The sequence below is a fragment of the Octopus sinensis genome, linkage group LG5, assembly GCF_006345805.1.
Source record: "Octopus sinensis linkage group LG5, ASM634580v1, whole genome shotgun sequence".
NCBI classification, from domain to species: domain Eukaryota; kingdom Metazoa; phylum Mollusca; class Cephalopoda; order Octopoda; family Octopodidae; genus Octopus; species Octopus sinensis.
The window spans coordinates 37,601,411-37,624,718 of record NC_043001.1 but is presented as its reverse complement, the minus strand read 5'-3'; the positions used below and the strand labels follow the sequence as shown (position 1 = coordinate 37,624,718).

Here is a 23,308-nt window from a genome sequence, read left to right as displayed (position 1 = left end):
CACCAAATACACTAGAATGAATATCCCTTTCAACCTAGCAAAAAGGATTTGTACTATAGTTTCTAATACAAGCACCAGGGACACATGACTACATGAATTAAAGGATACACTCATTACCATCACTAATTGATATATGCTTTCAATGTGCCCTACAACTCAACATTCACAAACTCAGGCATCCCAAATTAAAGAAGGATTTACAACCAAAAGCCCTACCATTCATCTCCACACACAACCCTCTTAACAATGAAGCCTTCGATACCATCCTCCAGAACATTCCCCTCCTAAAAAGGGACCACAGAATAATTTCATCCTCCAAACGCACACCATCATAAAGAGCAAAAGACAACCCAAATCTATTAAAAGTCTCCTAACAAAAGCCCAAGTACACTCGACAACACTGAAGCTGTCAGTAAAAAAATACTGAAGACTTAGCTGTGGTATATGTGTCAACCTACTTGAGGGATCAGAGTTTTCATTCAAACAGACTCAATGTTTTACAGTAAAAAACAACTTCACATGTGCTTCAGAGAACCTAATATATGTATTAACTTGTTCTGGGTGTCGAGAGCAATACATAGGCCAAACCAAAAACAGTCTACATTAAAGGATGGCTCTACATTTGGGAATACAGAAAAAGCGCATTCAGCATACACATTAACAAACAACCCAGCTCCAGAATTCAGGGACGATATAACTGGTAGTCAGCGCATTAGTAAAGAGTCATATTTTATCACAAAATATAAACCCCTTTTAAATGCATCTACCACAAATGACGCTATTACAAGGGCCTTAGATTAATACCCATGCAAATATTAAAAACAATATATTCATAACAGTCACTACCCATAAATTTATTTAGAACAATTCCAATCACTACTATTACAACTACAACGGGTTACTTTTAGGTCACTTGACCATTTAAAAGGATTCTACCAACATCCTACCACTGTCATACCACTCCCGCATTTCTATCATTCTTTCTCTTCTTTTTCTACTCGCTCTTCTTCTTCTTCTTCTTCTTCTTCTTCTTTTTCTTCTTCTGCTCCTCCTCCTCTGCCTCCTTTCTCAGCTACTACTGCTGCTTAAACAATCAAAACTAAGAACTCATATCAAATAATAAGACTGCTGCCACCTGCTACCAAGACCTCACATGAGTAAAAAAAGAGCGACGGAGACAGACAGAAAAAAGGAAAATGTCCCTTGCATTTGAAAACTATGGAAATATTTTTAAAAACATTTAATGAAGGAATTTTGTTCCACCAGTGTTTGCAGGACATCCTTGTCGAGCTCTACAGATCTTCTAGGACAAGGCTTGTCTTCTAGGCTGTTGCCTTTATTGAACTCATAAAGCAAAATATTCTCCTTTGTCACTTCCATTATAGCTTTGAAAAAAATAACTGCTAAAATCGAACTGCACTCTTCAAAACTTGTACTAAGAATAAGGACAAGATAAAATTACTACCTACTTATAGCAAGTTGATGCAGGTATTTTATCCCATCCCCCTCCGACCTTTACTTCATGCAAATGAAAAACTGCATCATTTATGGGATGACCCAATATATATATATATAAATTTGAAATGAGGGTAAGAAATTGGATATTAATTTAATTAAATTAACATCAATTTAACACCAGTGGTCTAGCATATAAAATCTGAAAGTTCAGTAAACTGCATTATATACAAATGAGAGGGATGACCACTATGTGGACAACCCTTATGCTAGAAGTAGATCCGCTTACGTTCTGGTATTTGCTAAATTTTTCTTGAGAACATTTCTTAATGGTAAGACCATACCAGATCTACTTCTAGCATAAGGGTTGTCCACATAGTGATCACCCCTCTGATTTGTATATATATATATATATATATATATATATATATAAATTAGAGAAAAACCACTATTATGCAATTCAAACAATGATAGACATAAACCAAATCATAAATAGAAAAATAAAGTATATTTTAAAACATATAACTAGATCACAAAAAGTACAAAAATGAATAAACAATATATAATGAATAAATAAATTTCTAATCTTTTATATATCATCATCATCATCATCATCATCATCATCGTTTAACGTCCGCTTTCCATGCTAGCATGGGTTGGATGATTTTGACTGAGGGCTGGTGAACCAGATGGCTGCACCAGGCTCCAATCTTGATTTGGCAGAGTTTCTACAGCTGGATGCCCTTCCTAACGCCAACCACTCTGAGAGTGTAGTGGGTGCATTTTACATGCCACCGGCACAGGGGTCAGTCAGGCAGTACTAGCAATGACCTCGCTCGAATCCTTTTACACATGCCACCAGCACAGGTCCCAGTAAGGCGACATTGGTAATGATCACACTTGAATGGTGCCCTTTTACATGCCAGTTGGCTGCTCTGGCAATGATCACACTCGGATGGTGCTCTTGGCACCCTACTAGCACAGGCACAAGTGCCAGTAAGGCGACGCTGGTAACGATTACGCTCAAATGGTGCCCTTTAAGTGCCACTGGCACAGAAGCCGGTTAGCCGTTCTGTCAATGATCATGCTCGTATGGTGCTCTTTGCACCCTGCTAGCATGGACGCCAGTCATCGAATTTGATTTTGATTTAATTTTGATTTTGCTTTTGATTGATATATATATATATATTATAAGAAATGAGGTATTCAGAAATTCGGATGGTTATATATTTAGAGAAGTAAATATAAAACCATCCGAATTTCTGAGTACCTCATTTCTTCTAATATAAAATACCTGTCCATCATCTCCAAACCTTCTAATATATATATATATATATGTATGTGTGTGTGTTTATGTATATCTATCTACCTGCACACACACACATACATGCACACACACACACACACATGCATACTAGCAGCCCTGTAGTGGATGTGAGATGTAAATCTTTAATAAGTTCATATTGACATTCTTTATGACACTTTTCCCTTTGGTTTTTTTATTATTCACTTCATATCAAGGACTTATTCTTACATATTCTTATCATAACTTCAGTTTTGAACATTAGATCTGGTAACAGAGCTTCTTCTAAGCCCTAAAGATTTCTAATGCCCTCCTTTTTTATTTCTAAATGTTTAAACTCAATTGATATGTTCTGAAATGCATTGCAAAGCAGGTTTTCCTGTGATTTCCACTCTTTTATTTCTAAAGTCACTTATATTGTTCACCAGTCTTTGAAATCTTCAGTTGAAGAACATATCTTTACTGGACTATTTTCTAGTTTTTCTAATTTTAGGCATTTACAGCATACTATAAATATTCTTACTCATTCACTCAGCTTCCCTAACTGGCTGGTGATTACAAGTTGTTTTAGCTTTAAGCAAGTTTAATGAACTTCTAAGCTTATATGCTTCCAGATTGTATTTTAAAATGTATTTTGTTTTGAGATTATTGATGTTAGACATTAACTGCAAGTATAGCTTCAATTTTGTTAAAAAGATATTGCTTTAGACTGCTGTCAAAATTAGTCTTTCATTCAATTCTATTTTCAAATTACACTCATATTTGCCAAAAGTATTTTCTTTCAAATAGAAAATATAATTAAATTTTTAGTTTTGTTAACTTTACAGTTGCTGTATTCTCAAACAGAAATGTTGCACAGAAATGGCATGGTGCTTTTCCTTTCTTTTCTCTCTCCACAAAACCATTTTAAAGGATGAAATGTTAATTCTTAATTTTCTTTCTTTTTGAAATTCCCTCAAAAGCACAAGTAAATTAAATTTGTGATCAGAAACTAAGTCAGAGATATTGAAAAGTAGGAAACAAAGTGTTAAAACATGTTAGTATTTCAGTTCTGTATTTTGTTAGTAGAAGGCATGTAGTTATAGCTACATAAGATCACTGAAGGAAGCTAATTTTATCATTTACCGTTCCTTAAAATATTTTTACTGTGCATTTTACTGAAACCTTTATCTTCAAAGTTTTGAAATTTTAAGATTAAATTCTATGGACTCATTCTAATTATTATCTCATTTTTTGAAAGAATACTTGACTGGTGACATTTCATTTACCTCAGATGTGGAGACACTGCAAAAATGTTATCATCCTTCCCCCAGGATAATTTGCAGATGATATTTAACATCTTATAGCACTTCTAGGTGGTGATAATTTGCAATAATACAGAACTGTTGGCTTCAATAATCACATTCAGCTATCACTGGGTAATGAAGTTATTAACAGATAGAATTCATTTTTTTTTCCTATGATAATAATATATGAAATTGGCACCCAAAATACCATTATTTGGAAATAATTTATACAAATAAATTTCTTTTTTGTATAAATTTAGTTTTTTAACATTTTCATTTTTTAAAGTTTCAACTTGCATACTTCGTCCAAAGCAATTTAGGTAGTAGCCTCCCAGAAGGGTGTATAGCTGTGAAATCTGCATAACATACAACCATTGGAAAACATGATAAATCTAATTAAATTCAAGGCTACTGTATGAAGTATGAGGGATAAAAGGGAAAGACAATATATTCATTTGTGTAAAAGTCTTGAAACAAAGGAGGCTCTTTGGCAGTGGTTTCCAGTGTTTTCTATGCCTCATACCCCTTGGGAATGTTTGATTAATTTTTACACTCTTATACAAGTAATATCATATAAGAAGATGAAAAATTGATTTTCTAATAACTAATTTTTTTAACTGAACCACATACAGTATTGTGCGTGAACAAACTGAACTTTAAAAATATAAGATATAAAAATATAAAAGTGCAAATGCAAAATGAGCAATTATAAAAAAAAAACCTAGTTAACAGTGAAATCAATTACAATCGTGAACATAAAATTCACTTGCTTCTTTGTTTTTATTTCTCATTCATGTGAAGCTTTCAATTTTTGGTGTTTATTGTACCTGTGCACCTATCTTTCCGGTTAACTTTCCTTGATGTTGCTGCACCTCTTAAGTGTCCACAGCTTACACTAGGTACATCTTATGGAATTTCTACCTACGCCTTTTATACAGATTGAGCTGGGCCATCTACCTGAAGGGATTTGTGATTTCTCTGCCTTCCTACTTACTAAAACTTTGGTTTTTGCTAGGTTAACTCTAAGGTCCTTCAATTCTAGACCTTACTACCACACCTGAAACTTCTCTAGTTCTGGTAGTGATTCGGTTATAACAGCTCCATATATTAGTTTCAAATTTTGACACAAAACTAGCAATTTCAGGGAGGGGATAAGACAATTACATTGACCCCAGTGTTCAACTGGTACTTACTTTATTGATCTCAAAAGGATGAAAGACAAACTTGACCTTGGTGATCAAAACATAAAGGTGGCTGAAATGCCACTAAGCATTTTGGCTGGCAAGCTAATGATTCTGCCAGCTCATCATTTTTCTACTTCTATATATTGACTTGAGAACCACTTGATAAACAATAACGTCATAACTAAAAAGTATATAACATTATTTTACTTCAAAAACATACTGTAGTCTGCAGTAGATTTTACTTTAAAAAATCTACTGTATTTTATTTTTAATGCAGTATAACTCTTATGCTTTTTTTTTTCCTTTTTTCCCTGCTTATCTCATCAAATGTTCTCATAAATCCCCTTCTCACAGAAGCTTCAGAGCAGTTACCAACTTCAAACTAATATTCTGAATCATTTTCATTAGTACAATATAATTAGGATCAATAAGTGTAGTGTAATTAGGAGATTTCAGACTACACTACAAACTTATTCATTGTTCAGCGGGTGGTTGTTATATAACATTTCATTTAAATATGTTTAAAATAATAACATCATTGTTACTCTGAAGTTATATTTGTGTCTAGCTCCATGTTATATGAACATATTTTTGTTTTTTGAGGATGCAATACCCTTCACTAGATATATCTAGCAAAAATGTGCATGGATTACAATTAGCTTTTGGATACTTTTACTATATCTACATGAGTGAAGTTCACTTTGGTAGTTGAACATTTAATCTGAATCAATGTGACTTTGGTTGTTGAACATTTATTATATTGAAATAGAAAATTGGTTGTTGACAGAATCATTTGAGCATTTGGAAAAGAATGCTTTACAGTATTGCAGGGATGAGCTTTAAGAAGAGAGTCATGATGTCAATGGTTAAGGGACTGACCGGAAGAGGAAGCGCTGGGTAGGAAGTAGGGAGAGAAGCTTGCCTCTCTCCCTACTTCCTACCCGGGCAAGCCTCTTTTTGCCCATCAGAGGCATCATGAATGGACGTCGGGAAATTCGCTTTGGGTTGGTCAGAAAGCAGCTGCTTACACTGGTTGACAGGGGTAGGGCAAGACCATCGGAGAAATTACTGCTAGACAGGCACTGATGAGAGAGGAAGGCAGTGACAACTTGAAGTCAGCATATTTGCAGCTCCATGTGAGCGACAAACTGTGGAAGTACCATCTGGCGTGATACAAGGGCCGAACATATTGTCTGACAAGACTGGGTTTTGGGCTGAATTCTGCACCAAAGATCATGGCGACAGTGCTCAAATTCATCTTGGGAAAGGTGGATAGGATAAGAAGGGTCACCAATTCCTATATAGATGACATCTTAGTGGATGAGACTGTAGTGCCTGCCACAGAGATTGTGAGACATCTGAAGAAATTCAGGCTGATTGTGAAGCCACCAGAGCCAATGGCTGGAGGAACTGAACTGGGGCTTAAGCTTCAAAGAGACTGAACAGGTGTGTTGGTTATTCGGAGGTGGAATGAGATTCTGGAGCTGGGTACCAACGTCAGCAGGAAAGAACTGTTCATGATGTGCGGGAAATTAGTAGGTCACTACCCAATCACAGGGTGGCTGTGTACATCATGACGTTACACCAAGAGACAAGCAGAAGGGGAGAACTGGGGTGACAAGGTGGGAGAGGGGACAGTGGCAATGATGTAGGAAATCCTAGAGGAGACGAGAGTGGAAAACCCAGTCAGAGGGAATTGGCATGTGCCCAAATTGGATAACGGGACCATATGGTGTGATGCTAGCAGCATCACGATAGGAGTTGTGTTGGAAATTGGAGGTGCCAAAGTGGAGGATGCAGCCTGGCTTCAAAAAGCAGATGACTACAACCACATCAATGTCACTGAGTTGGATGTAGTGCTGAAAGGATTGAATTTGACCTTGAAGTGGATTCAGCCACCGTGCTTGGTTGGGTAGGATCGTGATCACCGATAAGAAGTGGGTGCGAACCAAAGGGGCTGCAGAAATGTTAGTGAAGTGCCACCTAGAGGTTCTAGGAGAGCTGATTAGCCAGTTCAGCCTGAAACTGAATGTGGTCTTTGTGCCTTCAGAGAGAAACAAGGTAGATGCTCTAACCAGGGTAAAAAGGCCTGGTTAGGGGAGCCAGAAGAATCAAAGCAAGGAGTAGCTGCAGTGTGTCAATTAAATGACTCTGAGCTATCTTCTCCACTATTTCAGTATTATGTGTTAAAAGTGAAACAAAAACATTTCTCTATTTTATGTCAGATATTTTCACTTTAACAATAAAAATAATAATAACAATTGAATTATATGTAGTAAGTAATAATTAAAATCAAACTAAAGTAAAAATAGCAATTGGTATAAAATTGCATCAATGACTTGAACTTGAATAAGTGGTTTCACATGAATGGGATTAAATTAAAAATAAAATTAGCGTGCAGAAATGGAATAGTCCAGATGGATAATAAAAAATTAAATTAAAGAAAAGACTATTGTCTATAAAGTATACAATGTAGAGAAAAAAGATTTGAACACATAGAGGAAAGCACCTTCGAAAAGTGTCTTGGTGCGACTATGAAAGGTAAATTCGCCACAATAGAAGCAAGGTTCGAGTCAACGAAGCGTGCAAGGGAGTACTTGACTTGAATTTGCAAAGTGGAAATATTTTATTTTTACCTTTATATCTGGGACGTAGGACGTCCTGGAAAAAAATTTTTAATGCCCCCCCCCCCTAAGTAGAGGTAGGCTGGATTGTAGCCACACTTCTATACAAGAGGGAGGACAAGATACAATTGATCGAAATTACAAGAGACGGGCTAAAATTCCAGTCTGTTATATATTTTGAGTATTGTTATCACTAGTGATATCAAAATATAACTTTGTATTTTGTATTGTTACGAACCTGCTGTTACTCAACTCGAACCCGGGACCCTACTAAGTCGAGCGACGACGATTGACCAGGCTCAGTCGAACGGAATCCACCACAGAGAGAAAACGGTGGTGGGGATGGCAGCGAACTCGAACCGGCGACCAGAGATAACAACAACAACAGGAAGAGAGAGAGACGGCGGAAGGCAATTGCTTACATTTAGGAACAGTTTATGCAATTATTACAACATCAAATAACACGTAATGCATATCAGATACATTAAAGAAAATAACATGCAACAGATTTAAAAAGAAAAACAACAAAGGCATGCACGATACAAAACGTCCAAAACAATCAAAACATTAATGTTCAACGCAAAACAGTTCGAAACAGTTCAAATCAAAGTCTTTCTCTTTCCTTCTTTCTCTTTCTTTAACACAATGTTCTTTTCCTTTTTTTCTTCCTCTTTTCCTTCTCTTTTTTTTTGTCACAATTCCTTTTCTCTTCAACAATTCTTTTTTTTTCAACACAGTTCGCAATTTACGTCATAATCTCATTTCTTTTACATTTCACATCAAAAACATAAACAAAACATACCGCATGTTTCCTCGTTCATTTCAAACTCCTGCTACAATAGCCATGCCTTCTCGCTGTAATCTGCCTCACCTCCTCTCTATTGACAAGTCCTCAATCCTCTGTATCTGTCTTTCTCGCCACGCTTGTCATCCCTGTTGTTGCCCCTCCAGACTGCACCTCTAGCCAACTGACTCTCAGGCAAAACTGACCAACCCAGACCAACTCTCTCTCGCCAACTGCCCTGATGCCAACTGACCAACAAACCCAGCTCGTCGCATTTTAAAGGGTGGTAGATTTATTTTTTTGTTAAACTTTCCCTGACCGGAAAGGGTCAGATGTCTCTTCCAAACTCATTAATTTCCCTACAAAAATGACAGGACAAAGGCCAATAACCTGTCTCCCTAGTCAAGCTGGCACCAAACCACAAAACTGGGTCATAGCACTTTTTTTTTCAACTGACCTCGTATCAGTATTTTATGTGTAGATGTATATATATAAATGTACATGTAATATGTCCACATATATATACACATATATACATGCACTAGCACTATGACCCGGCAACGACAGGTCTTTAATGCTAGTTTATTCATAAAATTTGCTTTATGATTTATTCTCATTTACATGCCACATCAAAATGGGATGTTGCCTAATGCTAGATAGTGGAAATACCTAAGTTTACCAAAGCTAAGTTATTCAAATTCTGGTGAATTTTGTCATGTTTACATTGTGGTAATTCCTTGGTGTTACACGCAAAATATTTATAACCTACACTCATGGAGTGGTTGGCGTTAGGAAGGGCATCCAGCCGTAGAAACATTGCCAGATCAAACTGGGCCTGGTGCAGCCTTCTGGCTTCCCAGACCCCAGTTGAACCGCCCAACCCATGCTAGCATGGAAAGCGGACGCTAAACGATAACGATGATGATGATGAATATGAGAGTAAAATATAGTAAAACATAGCAAGCCTCATGTTGCTGTTTACTCTAATTGAACAGATTTATGAAGAAAAGTTTTCCAGCTGTGTCCACCCATTTCTTTTTTACAATCATGCAGATATAATTTATCTAGAATTACATTATCTAAAACGTAATTTCTTTTTTGAAGTTGGTAAGTTGTGATTTCAGTGTGATTTGGCTGCTATTTTCTAGCAGACCGAGTAAGGTGGAGTGACTCACTGGGTCATGTGACATCATTGAGTGTCCCTTCTTAAAAGAAGGAATGCAGCTGTTTCTACTCTGGTTAAATGGTTAAGTTATATCTTTTATAACTGATACTTGATTAATTTGAGTTATAAAATGAATATGCATTTAGTCTGTTATATTTTGTTGCTTAATTGTTGATTGTTGCTTACAGATGCATTCTGCTTAATATCTATATGAGAATATATATCTATATGAGAATATATAAACACACATTACTCTGAGTAATGGCTACAATAGTTAATAAAATTACAATATATAATACTTCCCATCAAGTATTGAGTATTTTTTCATAACTCAAATCTATATACAATATATATATATATACATATATATATATATATATATATATATATATATATATATATATATATACATATATATATATACACACCAACAAATAACCCACATGCACACACATATACCGTATTTGTACACATACACACACACACACACACACACACACACACACACACACACATTACCATAATGTTAGCACCAAGCAGTGTTTGGGCATAACCAAAGTTTAGGTTAGTTAAAATATGTTTATAACATATTTCAACTGCTATAAGGTGAATTCACTACACTTAAGGGATATAATTAATAAATATCCTGGAAACAACTGTAAGACCTTCTATCTATAAATGTTCTAATATCTACACAGCTTTGGTTTTTTATCTCATTACGCAAAAAATTCTTATGTACACACACATATATAAATACATACATACATACATACATACATGTCTGTAAATGATATGCATATATACATGCACATAAATCTCTCTTTTTTTAAAATTTTTATTTTATATTAATATTTTGCAGGAAATTGCCAGATAAATTATAATGCTTTACGGTTTTGTTGTGTGAAAATGTCTGCAATGTAGGTGCTACCTTGATGATTATGGAACATTCAATTGACATGGAATCGGAAAATTGTAATGGCTATCAAGAACTAAATGAAATTGTGTTAAATGATACCAGTGTGGAAGAAAAGAGCAATGTCCCAGTCAGTGAATTAGTAAATAATGGGGATGCTGGTACCAATATATCTGCTGGGAGAGTGTTATTGGCTGAAGATTCCACAGACATTGGCGATACTTCAAGAGTTTCAACGCCTGCAGTCTCCACACAAGATCCTGACCAGACAGATGCTGCCAGTGTCTACTCTTTATTTATGGAAAGAGATGCACGTTATTTTTTCCAACATCCCTACAGCCGGTTGGCTGTTGCATACCTGGTGGTCATTGCTAACTTTCTTGTTTATGCTGAGGATCCAGTTGCTCACAGTGTCAAAGAGAGTCATGTGCCAGTTATAGGAAATGATTTTTCATTTCTCTTCACAAAATACCCAAGGAACAGGTTGACAAAACTCAAGTTTATTTTATGGATGTGTGGGATCATTTCCGGACTTGTTCTGGGAAAACTTTTATTTCATGAAATGTTATTTAGTAAGTAACAATACTTTTGCAATCATACATAATATTTTACATATTTTTGTGTTTCTATTTACCATTCTGTTTGTGTGTGAGTGTGTGTAATACATATTACATAACAGTTATATATGTATATTTTGGATATCTGAGGCGAAAGTTTGTCTGATGTGGCAATGATTGTTGGTTTCATAACCCAAGTTGTTTGTTGGGATATCATGGTTGCTAATGAAAAACATGTAAAAATTCAATAGATAAAGAAATGACTGTAGTTTCCTGGACTACAGGAATGTCTCAAATAAGTATTATTAATTTGATGTAAATAAAGAAACCTCCATTAGTTTTTTGCAATGCTGCTGCCTTCTACAGTGAACTGTACCACTCTGTGATACCTATTTAGAGCTAAGTAAAATAGCTGTTGTGAGTTAATCATTTTAGTTATGAACAAATGCATTCTTGTATTATAAGCAAAATACACCCTTGTTGTTTGTGGTGAAAAATAGTATGCAAAATTGATGAGAATGAAGAATTAGTGTTAGTTAAAATGTTGTGGTAAAACAAGAATGATTAATGTATGAAAGGAAGCCATGAGATTAGATCTTAGGATATTGGTCAAGATAATGAAAGACAATTGATTAATGGCAATATGGTATATGCCAGCATGGGAAAATATTTATCTATAAATATATATTTATATGTGTGTATACATATGCACATATATGCATGCACGAGTGTGTGTGTGTGTGTGTGTGTGTGTGATCATCATTTTAACATCCATACTTTCTTGCTTGCACGGGTCAGTCAGAAATTGCTGAGGCAGAAATTCTACTATCAGATAGCCTTCTTGCTGCCAATCCTCACAAATAAGGTCATATTTCTTCATGACCAGACATGTTTTCAGAGAAGATTGGAAAAAAACGACACCACTTGTATGAGGGTGGCACTTGCATTTACAACTATCAACAGAATTGTGGTATCAGTGGCCATGTTGTTGATACCATAACTCTGTTTGAAATCCAATGTAAATCCTAAAAATTAATAATGATTATTATGCAACTTCAAGATTTGACAATATAATCTGCTTATAAGACTTTCCTTATATAACCGATATTGTTTCATTGTTAATGAAACATGTGAAAGATGATGTAACCAAGTAATTTATGAAGAAACTATCCTATTTTGTTTTTGCTTTTTCTTTATGTACACTGTGACCAAGCTAACTTTGATGACCAATCAGTAAAATTTACACTCTAATACAAGTCCACCTTGTACTTTTATTTTTCAGTAATTAACAAATCACATGAAGTTCTAAATACTTGCTATTTGTCATGTAATTTAAATCACACTGAATTCTCTCTCTCTTTCTCACACACACACACACACATTTATATACATATTATCACCATCATTATCATCATCATTTAGCATCTATTTTCCATGTTGGCCAGTTTGAAGAGCTGGCAACCAGGGGACTGGGCCAAGCTCTTCTGTCTGTTTTGGCATGCTTTCTACAACTGGATGTCCTTCCTAATGCCAGCCACTTTACAGAATGTACTAAGTGCTTTTTACATGTCACCAGCACTAGTGAAGTTACCAAGCAACTTACAAGACAAGACCCCCTGATTTGAGGAGAGGATTGTTTGCTATATATATATATATATATATATATATAGTGTACACATGTTTCAGGAAACATCCACCTCTAATTACAAAAGCCTGAAAGCCCTATTACACAACATAGTATAGCTGTCCAACTTCATCTATATTATATGAACTACAACACAAAGAAAAATGCAGGCCCTTATATACATCAGTATGCAAATAAGTATTGTCTGGTTATCAAATAAGAATAGAATAGAGGAGAAAGAAAGTGAGTGTAACAAAGTTTGAAATAGAAGTGTGATGGAGTGGAGATAGGAAAGCCTGTATGGCTTTCATTGTCCAGAAATCTTTTGTCACACATCTGTGACCTCTTCAGTGACACTTTTTGTTTTTGTGTCTGCCCTTGCTCCACTTACTCCATTCTATACTTATATATATATATATTTATTAATGTTTGAACTTACAGAGGGGATGACAGGGGACTGAGGCTCCTGGTGGTTTGCTGTGCTTGAAATGACACATGAAGCTAAGTAAAAGTATGGTTGTCCTTGCATATAGGCTCAGCCCCTGTAATCCTCACCAGCTGAGCATCCCTAAGCTCGCAGGCTCATAGGTGCTGATGCTACATAAAAAGCACCTGTGCCAGTACTGAGTAAAAGCACCCAGTACATTCTGTAAAGTGGTTGACACTAGGAAGGGCATCCAGCTGTAGAAACCATGCCAAAATGGACAGAGAACATGAACAGCCCTTCAGCTGGTCAGCTACTGTCAAACTGTCCAACCCATGCCAGCATGGAAAACAGACGTAAAAATGATGATGATGATGACGATGATGGTGATGATGATGATATATTGAGTTTAGGTATGTTTCACTATGTAGCTCTACTGTATACATTCATATATTATATATATTGTTTTTTTGTTTTGTTTTAGAACGCTATTTTAAACTGAAGATGTTTCAAAAGTCACATGGTTCTTGGATGACCATGTTTATGACAGTATTGGTGTGTTTGCTTATCTTTTCCTACATTTACAATGGTTGCCTTTATATTGCTGGAGAGGAGGCCCAAGAATATATCATCACAACAGCAATGGGTATTACCAATGGCTTCTTTATGAAAGGAGCTGCTTGTGGGACCTGGTGTGGTGACTTCTTCACTGCTTGGATGGTATACTTCCATTTTTCTTTATCAATTTGATTTTTTTTTTTTTTTTTTAAATTATACTTTCTTACTGGTTGCTAATGTTGTTTGCTGTCTCTATGTATAATCAATTGCTTTAAAATTCAAATATTATCCATAGCTTTTCTATAATTTGAAAAACATTGATTATCTTATTTATTCATTCATTACTATTGTTCTCTCTCCTCTCCCTCTCTCCTTCTCTCCCTCTCTCTCTCTCTCCCCATGTGCACATGTGAAAAGATTTCTGCTTTTCTGAACTAACAAACTGTATATCAACTTTACAAACCAAGTTCACTTAACTTTTCCTCTTCTAGTCATTCCCATTGTATCTCCATTCCTAAGCACAATGTTCAAACTTCCTACCCAGAACTGCAGTTTTCTCTGTAGCTTCCTACTTGCCTGTTTTTCTTCGGTTTTCTGAAAACATCAATTTCAACATTATGGTATTATCCCATACATCGAACAAAACTCACCTTCTTTTGACTAAAAAAATAAAAATAACTCTTAACATTTATACTATCCTAAATAACTTAGCTTTTGCTATATTGCTACCTTGGGGATGGTCATTTCATTATCCTTATATTTATTGTCTGTTCTTTACTTCGACTATTCTTCCACTTCACTAATACTCATTACTATTTCCTCCTCCTCCTCCTTTATTCTTCACTGTTATAATAATTTTCCTACACTCTCGATTCTTCTAATCTATTTATCCTGCACAGTCAATCTGTATTTCATCTCTCCTCACCAATGAATTCTGCTCAAAATGTTAGTATTCTTTTCTTACTCGGAATCATGAAAAATAATTTCTTCTCTCTCCTCTATTCATAATTGATAATTAAAAATAGAAATACTAAAACATAAATTTAAATTATTCAAAAATCTACTATATCCCATAGCATCATTGTTTAAGCCATGTGGCCTAACTTAGCCTCTAACCTATGTTGTTTTGGTTTAAGGTTTACCAGGAGTCCATTGTAAAGCATTAAATTAGTATTTACTAATTTTTTTTTTTTAATAAATGACTTTAATTGTATTGTTTATTCTGCTATTCTTATCAGGTAACAGACATTATGTTACAGGAGAAGCTCTACCCACACTGGGCCCACAACATCAGGAAATGGTGGAAAGAAGGCTTTCATCGCATTGTACTATTTTGGACATCAATGAGTGCTACTACATTCATAGTTGTGTTTATTATAGCTACAGATTACATCAACTGGGATCGTCTGAACCATGGATTTCTTCCATCAAATGAACTCACTCGATCCTTTGGTGCTTCTTTTATTTTAGTTATGGATATTATCATTGTTACACAGGTTTGTTAACATTTTGTTTTGAACTTAGATAATTACTTGTTATAAGACAGCAAGTCACTTTGAACTATTTAACAATGGATTAAATACTGCAAAACATTTACTTTCAGCCTTCTATAATATTTTGTATTCAAATTTTGTAGTAGCTGACTTTGTTTTTCATCTTACTAGTGTAGATAGAGTGTTAGGCTCACAATCATGAGTTAGTGAGTTCGATTCCTAAACCAGGATGTGTGTTGTGTTCTTCAGCAAAACACTTTATTTCGTGTTATTCCAGTTTATTCAGCTGTAGAAATGAGTTTCGATTTACTGGTGCTAAATTGTATTGACCTTTGCCTTTCTCTTGGATAACATTAGTAGTGTGGAGAAGGGAGGTTGTTGTACATGAGTGACTGCTGGTCTTCCATAGACAACTTTGCCTGGACTTGCGCCTTGGAAGATAACTTTCTAAGTGCAATCCCATGGTCATTCATGACCGAAGTGGGTCTTTATCCTTTTACCCATTACACTATTGATTCACTCAATAATATATCTTCTCGACACTGATGCACTTGGTGACTTATCAGAATAACTTCTGTGTCTAATGAATTTGTTTTAGACATAAACACATAGGCATATGCAAATACACACACACACACAGTTCAGGTCAGCTGCAAGGGGCATGTGCCATTGCAGTGCCTTGCTGCATTCACCATTTGTTGGTATATTCCCTGTCCTTTTGGGTGACCTGTCGATCAGTGTCCCAGTCAGTCCCCATCTCCACAAGACACACACATATAACTATTTCCTCAATAAAAACTATAGCCTTATTAGTAATTTAATTTAATTGTACTATTGATTCATCCAACAAGAAAATAAAATTCTCAAAGTAATTAGCAATGTCAGCATAACTGGAAATAAAGCGGTAAAGATATTACTAAAGTTGATTGGCTGAACTAAATTCTTCATTGTATCTGGTTTTGTACCTTACAATTTTATGTTATAGCCTTACTTGGTTTTGGTCTTTCCTTGATTCTTATAGATTCCATGAATTAAGTATCAGTAATATATTGCTTCAATCTATTTATATATATTTGTACAACTGAGGAAAGTGTTCTTTTATCAAGTAAAAAGATATATTACTCTGGTAATGTTTTATAGTAGAACATTAATTTCTGTTAAGCAGGCCTGAGCTCTTTTATGTAAAAGAGTTTCATTGATTGAATCAATCCTTATATATTAATATTCTTTATCTTTGGCTAGGTATTTCTCCTGCAGCTGTCTTTACCAACTCTAAAGAAACAAAGAAGTAAACTTAATCCCAATAGGATTTGAACTCAACAACTCAAAGCACAAGATTAGATAGTTCAAAACATCTAGTCAGACTCTTCACATCTATACTAATACCCAAGACTTGTCTCTCTAGATATTTATATTGGCTTCTTACAATAGTATAAAATGACAGATTTATAGGAGAGGGGTATAGATGATTAAATAGACTAGTAGAATTTCACTGACATTTTTTTATCAACTTTAGAAGGATGAAATGCAAAGTCAGGTAGATTTGAACTCAAAATGTATACAAAAATTGTAAGCAAATACTGCAAGACATTTTATCTTAAATGAACTAAAAATAAAAAAAGATGTAACATAAATACTGCTCTGAATCTATATATAATAATGACACAGTCTTTGAGATATTTCATTTTCAACCTGTATAAATTGTGTTAGTAGCCTTTTTATCAATTATCCTGTCACTAGTATTATTCCCTCAGTTCTATATAACTTGTAGATTTTTCTTTTCTCTTCTTTTCCTTTTTTATTTAGGACTGGGATTTTCCCCACTTCATAAATAACTTGGAAATCAAACTTCCTGGAATGAATCGGCCTGAGTTTAGATTCTATGCTCCCAAATTCATTAGTGAAAATTGGCACATCCATATCACTGGTAATTCAGTCTGTTTTTTTTTTTTTGCTATTCTATTAATTCCAGGCAATTTTATAAAAATGTCTGTATCCATGATTGTTTTATATATCTTACCTCCCATCACATGCCTGCACATGCAGGTACGCACACACACACACACACACACCACACACACACACACAATATGCATGATTACATACACACTGAAATGGCTACTTCAGCTTTGGTTAAAGTAAGCTGTATTTGCCTTTGTCCCCTGCTCCAACTACCTATCTGTCTGTCCGTCCACCTACCTACAAATCACTGGTCTATTGCATGCTTTCTCACTCCACTCATGTTCATGCCATGTCTATTTAAAAGATATTGCAAGTGATAATTGTTTTCTATTTTATGCATGTGTAAATTTGAAGTGTCAGAAAGTCTGTCTTTGATTGCAGGTTGATCTGACCATTTTCTACTTGCCAACATATCACCTTAGCTTATCTTCTCTGCCACTAATTTAAAGGTCCTACTGTGTAGTAGGGTTATAAATGTTTTATGATATGAAAATAAGAAGCATAAAGTATTTCAGTGCAATCATATAGAATAATTTTGGAGATATGTTTGTCAGAAATGACACTGATGTACTGCTCTCAGTGACAATGGAAAGAAAACTCCAAATTCATCAAACTTTCTGTCACCTTGTGAGTTTGATGAATATGGAGTATAAGTGGAATAGTAAAATTCTAGGGATCTACTACTGAGGTTAATTTTGGTCAAGTAATTAAGGAGCTAAAGATAGAAAAAGTTACAATTCCATGAGACAGTGAAAGAATTAGGGTTTGAAGTCATTATACTAATTACTCACTTTGTTAAGTAAGTCATTAAAGAATGTGTTATTCTACACTTTTTTGCATAGCAACAGCAACATAATCTGTGACAAGGACAGAGATGATGTACCCATGAGGAGTAATTACTAAAGCCTCAAACTGATATAGTTCAGATTTACACTGGAATAGAAAACCACAAAGGCCCAGAACACATACAAAGTTTGATCAATAAATATCCGGACTGTTGTCATAGTAATGAAGCTAAAGCACACAAATTGAAGCCACTTGGTAAATATTGACCTTGACCTCTGCTGTGCATGCACACTAAGTTGTAACGTTCTAGCTCACTTCCACTGTTTACAGCTGTGCTTGGAAGGAAGGTGTGTAACATGTGATCATTGCATTGACCATGACAGAGAAATTTGTCATGGAGATACCTACTCAGAGGCCTATGCAAAGTTGCAGAAAGTGTATGGAGAGGAGTGTACGAATGGTTCAGACATTTCCAAGATGGCCTTTCTGGGACAAACATTCTGGGAGACCCCCAATTAGCAGAACTGAGGAAAACATTGCAGATGTGCATGCAGCTGTGAGGGAAAATCATCAGATCACCGTCCGTGAGTTATCAGAGGATGTGCAGATTAGTTACAATTCAGTTCAGTCCATTATCACTGAAGATTTGGGTATCAGACACATGTCTGCCAAGTTTGTGCCAAAACAGCTTTCAGCCGGCCAAAATTCACTCGGGTTTCAGTTGCACAAGATCTCCTTGATTGTCAAGAATGATGAAAACTCTGAGCAAATATCGCCAAGCTTTTAGCAAAAATTTGATGCAGATTCTCTGATCAACTTTTCTCTGTCATAGTCAAAGCAACAATCACACACTACACACCTTCCTTCCAAGCACTGCTCTAAACAACAGAAGTGAGCTAGAACATAAAAATTTTGTGTGGATGCACTGAAGATCTCAAGATTAATCTATGCCAAGTGGCTTCACTCTGTGTGCTTTAGCTTTGTTACTATGGCAACAGTCCAGATACTTATTGATCAGACCATGTAGGTGAACTTGCATGTGTTGATTTACAGTCTCTCACAAGGTTACATTTCTATAGTAGAGACTAAGATGAAAATGAATGGGTTGAGATAGACATTCAAACTATATACATGCTTATGATTTTCAGTGACCTCAGGGAAAAAATTTATGTTCAGATATATGTTCAATAGAGTTTCCTTTCCAGCTCCTTCTATCAAACAATTATTTAGCTAACAGCACAGAATTTCAGGAATAGATGGGCTTAGGAACTTATGCTTGCTGATGACATGGTTCTTATTATAGACTCTATTAAAGAGATACTGAGGAACTTTCAGATTTGAAAAGAAAAAAACCGCATCATCATTCCATAACTCAAAGGTTAAGATGCCAAAACTAAAAATTCTAATTTATAACCCCGAACACAAATTCCCAGTATCATCTGTGAAGTTTTTTGCTTGATATTTGTTGTTTTAATTTTCTTCTTTTATTGTTTGGTTTAGAAGAAAGGGTTGTGGTCATTGATATCAATGATATTCTGAGACAAATGAAACAGACACAGTTAATGTTCCTCTTGAATAGTTCAAGTTGAAAGCTGCAGGAAAAACATTTACAGGGAGGGAGTTTGAGAACACTGGGAAAAGTGGTTATTGCAAGATGGAAGGTGGGCACAATGAGTGATAAAAGGAGGGGGGACAAGTGAATTAAATATACGTAAGTGCAATTGACATGAGACTAACCAGCTCATGAGGTGGTTTGAGATCAGTTACCATCTTTGTTGGTAGTTTGCGATCGGTTACCATCTTTGCTCTTTTCTTGTGCCTACTCCAGTTATTCTCTATTTTCACACTGGCGTTCTCAAGGAGAAGCCCCTGTAGTGAGGCACAAAGAAGCCAGCACCATTTTGAAACAGCAAGATCTTGCCTGCAACCATTGCCATACGCAAGACAAAAACGACATCTCACCTGCAACCATTATTTAAGGAAAAGACAACAACATTTTCCCTCTCATTCTTCTCACACCGACACGAGAAGCCAGGAGCTTACAGCAGACTTTTGTCCTGCTGTGACACCACATTGTATTGTCTCCAGAGGTTATTGAACCTCACATGTATGGAAGAGAAGGCTAACTACACACTACTGTGAAGATGCTTACTGAAAGCAAACCCCTTGTACGAAGCACCTGTGAATAAACAGTTATTGAATTTACTCCTCCTGAGAACTTCATGCATTGTATCTCCAGCTTCTTAAATCAACAGAATAATTATAATGGAAGAAGGAGATACCCCAAATGTATCATAAAAACCTTTCTTCCATTATACATGCCTATATTTAAGATAGGGTGTAATATGAGGACGATTTAACTATTATTTCTAGCATAAGGTATCTTTAGAATTTCTTACTTATCAACGTAATATGATATATTTACAACAGTAGAGTTATGTATGAAATGAAGCAGTGAATGTAGCACAGGATAGAACTGGATGTTTTTCTCTTCAAGTGAGAATCATAAGATCATTATACTAATGCCCAAACATAGTGAGTTATTTCATCTAACTTCACTTAGTATAAATCAGCAAATCAGAACACATACATATTTTCGTATTTCTTTAATGTTAATTTATGTTTAAAAAAAGTTTTCCTTTTTATCCTTTGGGATTTTTTTTTTATTGATTTATGCATCTGTTCCAGGCAAATGGTTCAACTATGGAATTCTCTTTTGTGTTATCATACTTGATTTGAATATGTGGAAAAATCAACTGTTTTACAAGCCGTATGACTATGGTCAATATGTTGGTGCTGATAACCGTATCTACACAGTACTCTCTACACAACAGCTTGGCATCCACAATGAATCAATGGTATCATTTGAATGGCGAAACAGCACGATAAACCCGGAAACTAATAAGACTTTTGTGATGGAGGATCCTGTTATGAATTCAAGATTTATGAATTACTCTATGGCAATCAAGAGTATGGCTTTTATTCCATGCATCTTGGCTTTTGTGGCACTTGGTGTGACTGTCAGTGTTTTTGGGCGCTTCAAACCTACCAAAGAAGATCCTTATGCTGGAAGATTGAAAAAAAGAAAACGGAAGCGTTTCTCATTTTTCAGAAAAAGCAAAAGAACTTCACCAGAATCAGATACAACATTTGTGGTATTTAAAGGAATTTCTAAAACTGAAGTTTAAACCAGCGATGGAAATGCATGTGTGGTGACATAAGTATACACATAAAATTATATCCAGGATTTATGTTCAGCTGTGGCAGGAGTTTGTAAGGGATGACTTGAAACCCATGCATTTAATTGATAAATTCTGAATAATGATAAGTAACTAATAAGTATGTCCCTTAATATAAAAATTTACATAAAAAATCATACAAACTTGGAAATTGAGAAGTCTTTATATGCTATATACTTATGTAGCTTACATCTATTTCTATCACTGGTTTAATTGTTTAATTATTCTATTCAATCAGTTTGGGGCTGCTCAAAATAAATAACTACAGCTGAGTTGTAACAGTTCTTCTGAACTAAACTCAAGTTTTGCACCATTCAAAAAGCAAAAATATTCAAAAGTGAAATATAAATGTTTGCTATTTCTTTTGACCCACCCATGTATAATTAAATAAGGTTTAAACTGAAATTTAAAAACACACAACAGAAAAAGTGTGTAAAAGAAAAAGTGTCTTTGATTTATTCCTACCAAATTTCTAAAATATACGGTTTCAATTAAAATAAAACCATTTCTCTGAAATCATAACTTTATAAGATATATATATATATATATATATATATATAATATATATATATATATATATATATATATATATATATATATATATATATATATATATAAGATCATGTGCTTATATATAACCTATGATTAAAGGTGATTATGTTTATATACATGCCAATATATATGTATATATACATAAATGCACAGGCACATACATACACACACATGTATATATATATACATACACATACTAATACATACATACATACATTCTCTTTTTCAAAGAACATGATTTATAGGGTTATATCAACATATCTATGGAGAAGACATCAGTCAGTGTCAGACTTGTATCTAACTCTTTCAGTTTTTTCATGATGTATATCCCATGAATATATTGAAAAGGGTAGGTTGGTAGTGCAAAGCCTTGTCACAGAGTCACAGATACTTCAAGCCAATCTGTCAGCTGACCAACTAAGACCATATGATACTCAGTATTGTTCTACACCACTTCAATAATTCTCACTATGTTTGAATCTACAACTATTGCTGCCATCATTGTCTGTAAAGCCTTCTACTAGATCATATCAAAGGCAGCTTTAAAGTTGATGAAGCTAAAGTGTAAGGCTTACTTGTTGTCTCTTTTCGCTTTAATGAATTGAAAAATATCTACAAAACAGACAAAATGTGTAAAGTAAATGGCATAAAGTCCAGCATCCTGCTATCTAGCAAAGACATTATCACACCAGATGGTTCTGGAGCTGAACACATCTCAGAGTTTTTGTTCTATGGCAGAATAGTACCTAATAGATTTGAAACCATGAAGAGATGGAACTTATTAGCATCTACAGTATTTGGTTGAGGGAAAGAAAATTTGCATAGATAAGATGCAGATCGAGTTTGCACATGGATAGGATACCATTGTTGCCATATTCCTAATGAGATATCTAGTAAAGATTTTATCAAAGCGCACTGTAGCTTGGTTACGAAAAAAAAAAATGGGTTAGAAGAACCTTTCATACCATTGACAGAAAGAGTGTTGACAAGGTGAGAGAAAACAACAAATTCAGTGAAGGATGTAGCATACAAGGGTTCAATTCTCACCCTTGTTAGTGTTCTTCAGATTATTTCAGAGGTGCTTAAGTTTAACTGTTTGTATGGCAATAATATGGTCCTCATAATTGAATCTATTCAAAGAATTGGGAAAGAAATTCCAAATGTAAAAGCAAAACTTATAGTATTTTAAAGCAAACTGAGCAAAGACAAAGGTTTTAGTTGGCAGGAAAAAAGACAAGATTTTATCATCATCTAAGAAGTGGGTATATACAGGAAAGGAGAACACAGAAATGGCATACTGTGCTCTCAGTTGAAATTATTGGTATTACAGGCTGACTAATGAATTCTCCCTGGTATTTCAGTTTATATGAAATGGTTTCCTTTCCGGAAAACTACCCAT

The 23,308-nt window shown here is 35.0% G+C and overlaps 1 protein-coding gene across 1 annotated transcript in view; it reads left to right on the top strand.

Moving 5' to 3' along the window:
* Positions 1 to 23,308, top strand: part of LOC115212364 (transmembrane protein 117-like) — a 169,355-nt gene that overhangs the window by 132,847 nt on the left and 13,200 nt on the right. Inside the window, exons 4-8 of the mRNA XM_036503331.1 lie at positions 10,661 to 11,286; positions 13,804 to 14,039; positions 15,116 to 15,373; positions 17,177 to 17,297; positions 20,807 to 21,273. Of these exons, the coding sequence (XP_036359224.1) occupies positions 10,734 to 11,286; positions 13,804 to 14,039; positions 15,116 to 15,373; positions 17,177 to 17,297; positions 20,807 to 21,273 (1,635 nt within the window). The 5' untranslated portion in view covers positions 10,661 to 10,733. The remainder of the gene's footprint in view (positions 1 to 10,660; positions 11,287 to 13,803; positions 14,040 to 15,115; positions 15,374 to 17,176; positions 17,298 to 20,806; positions 21,274 to 23,308) is intronic.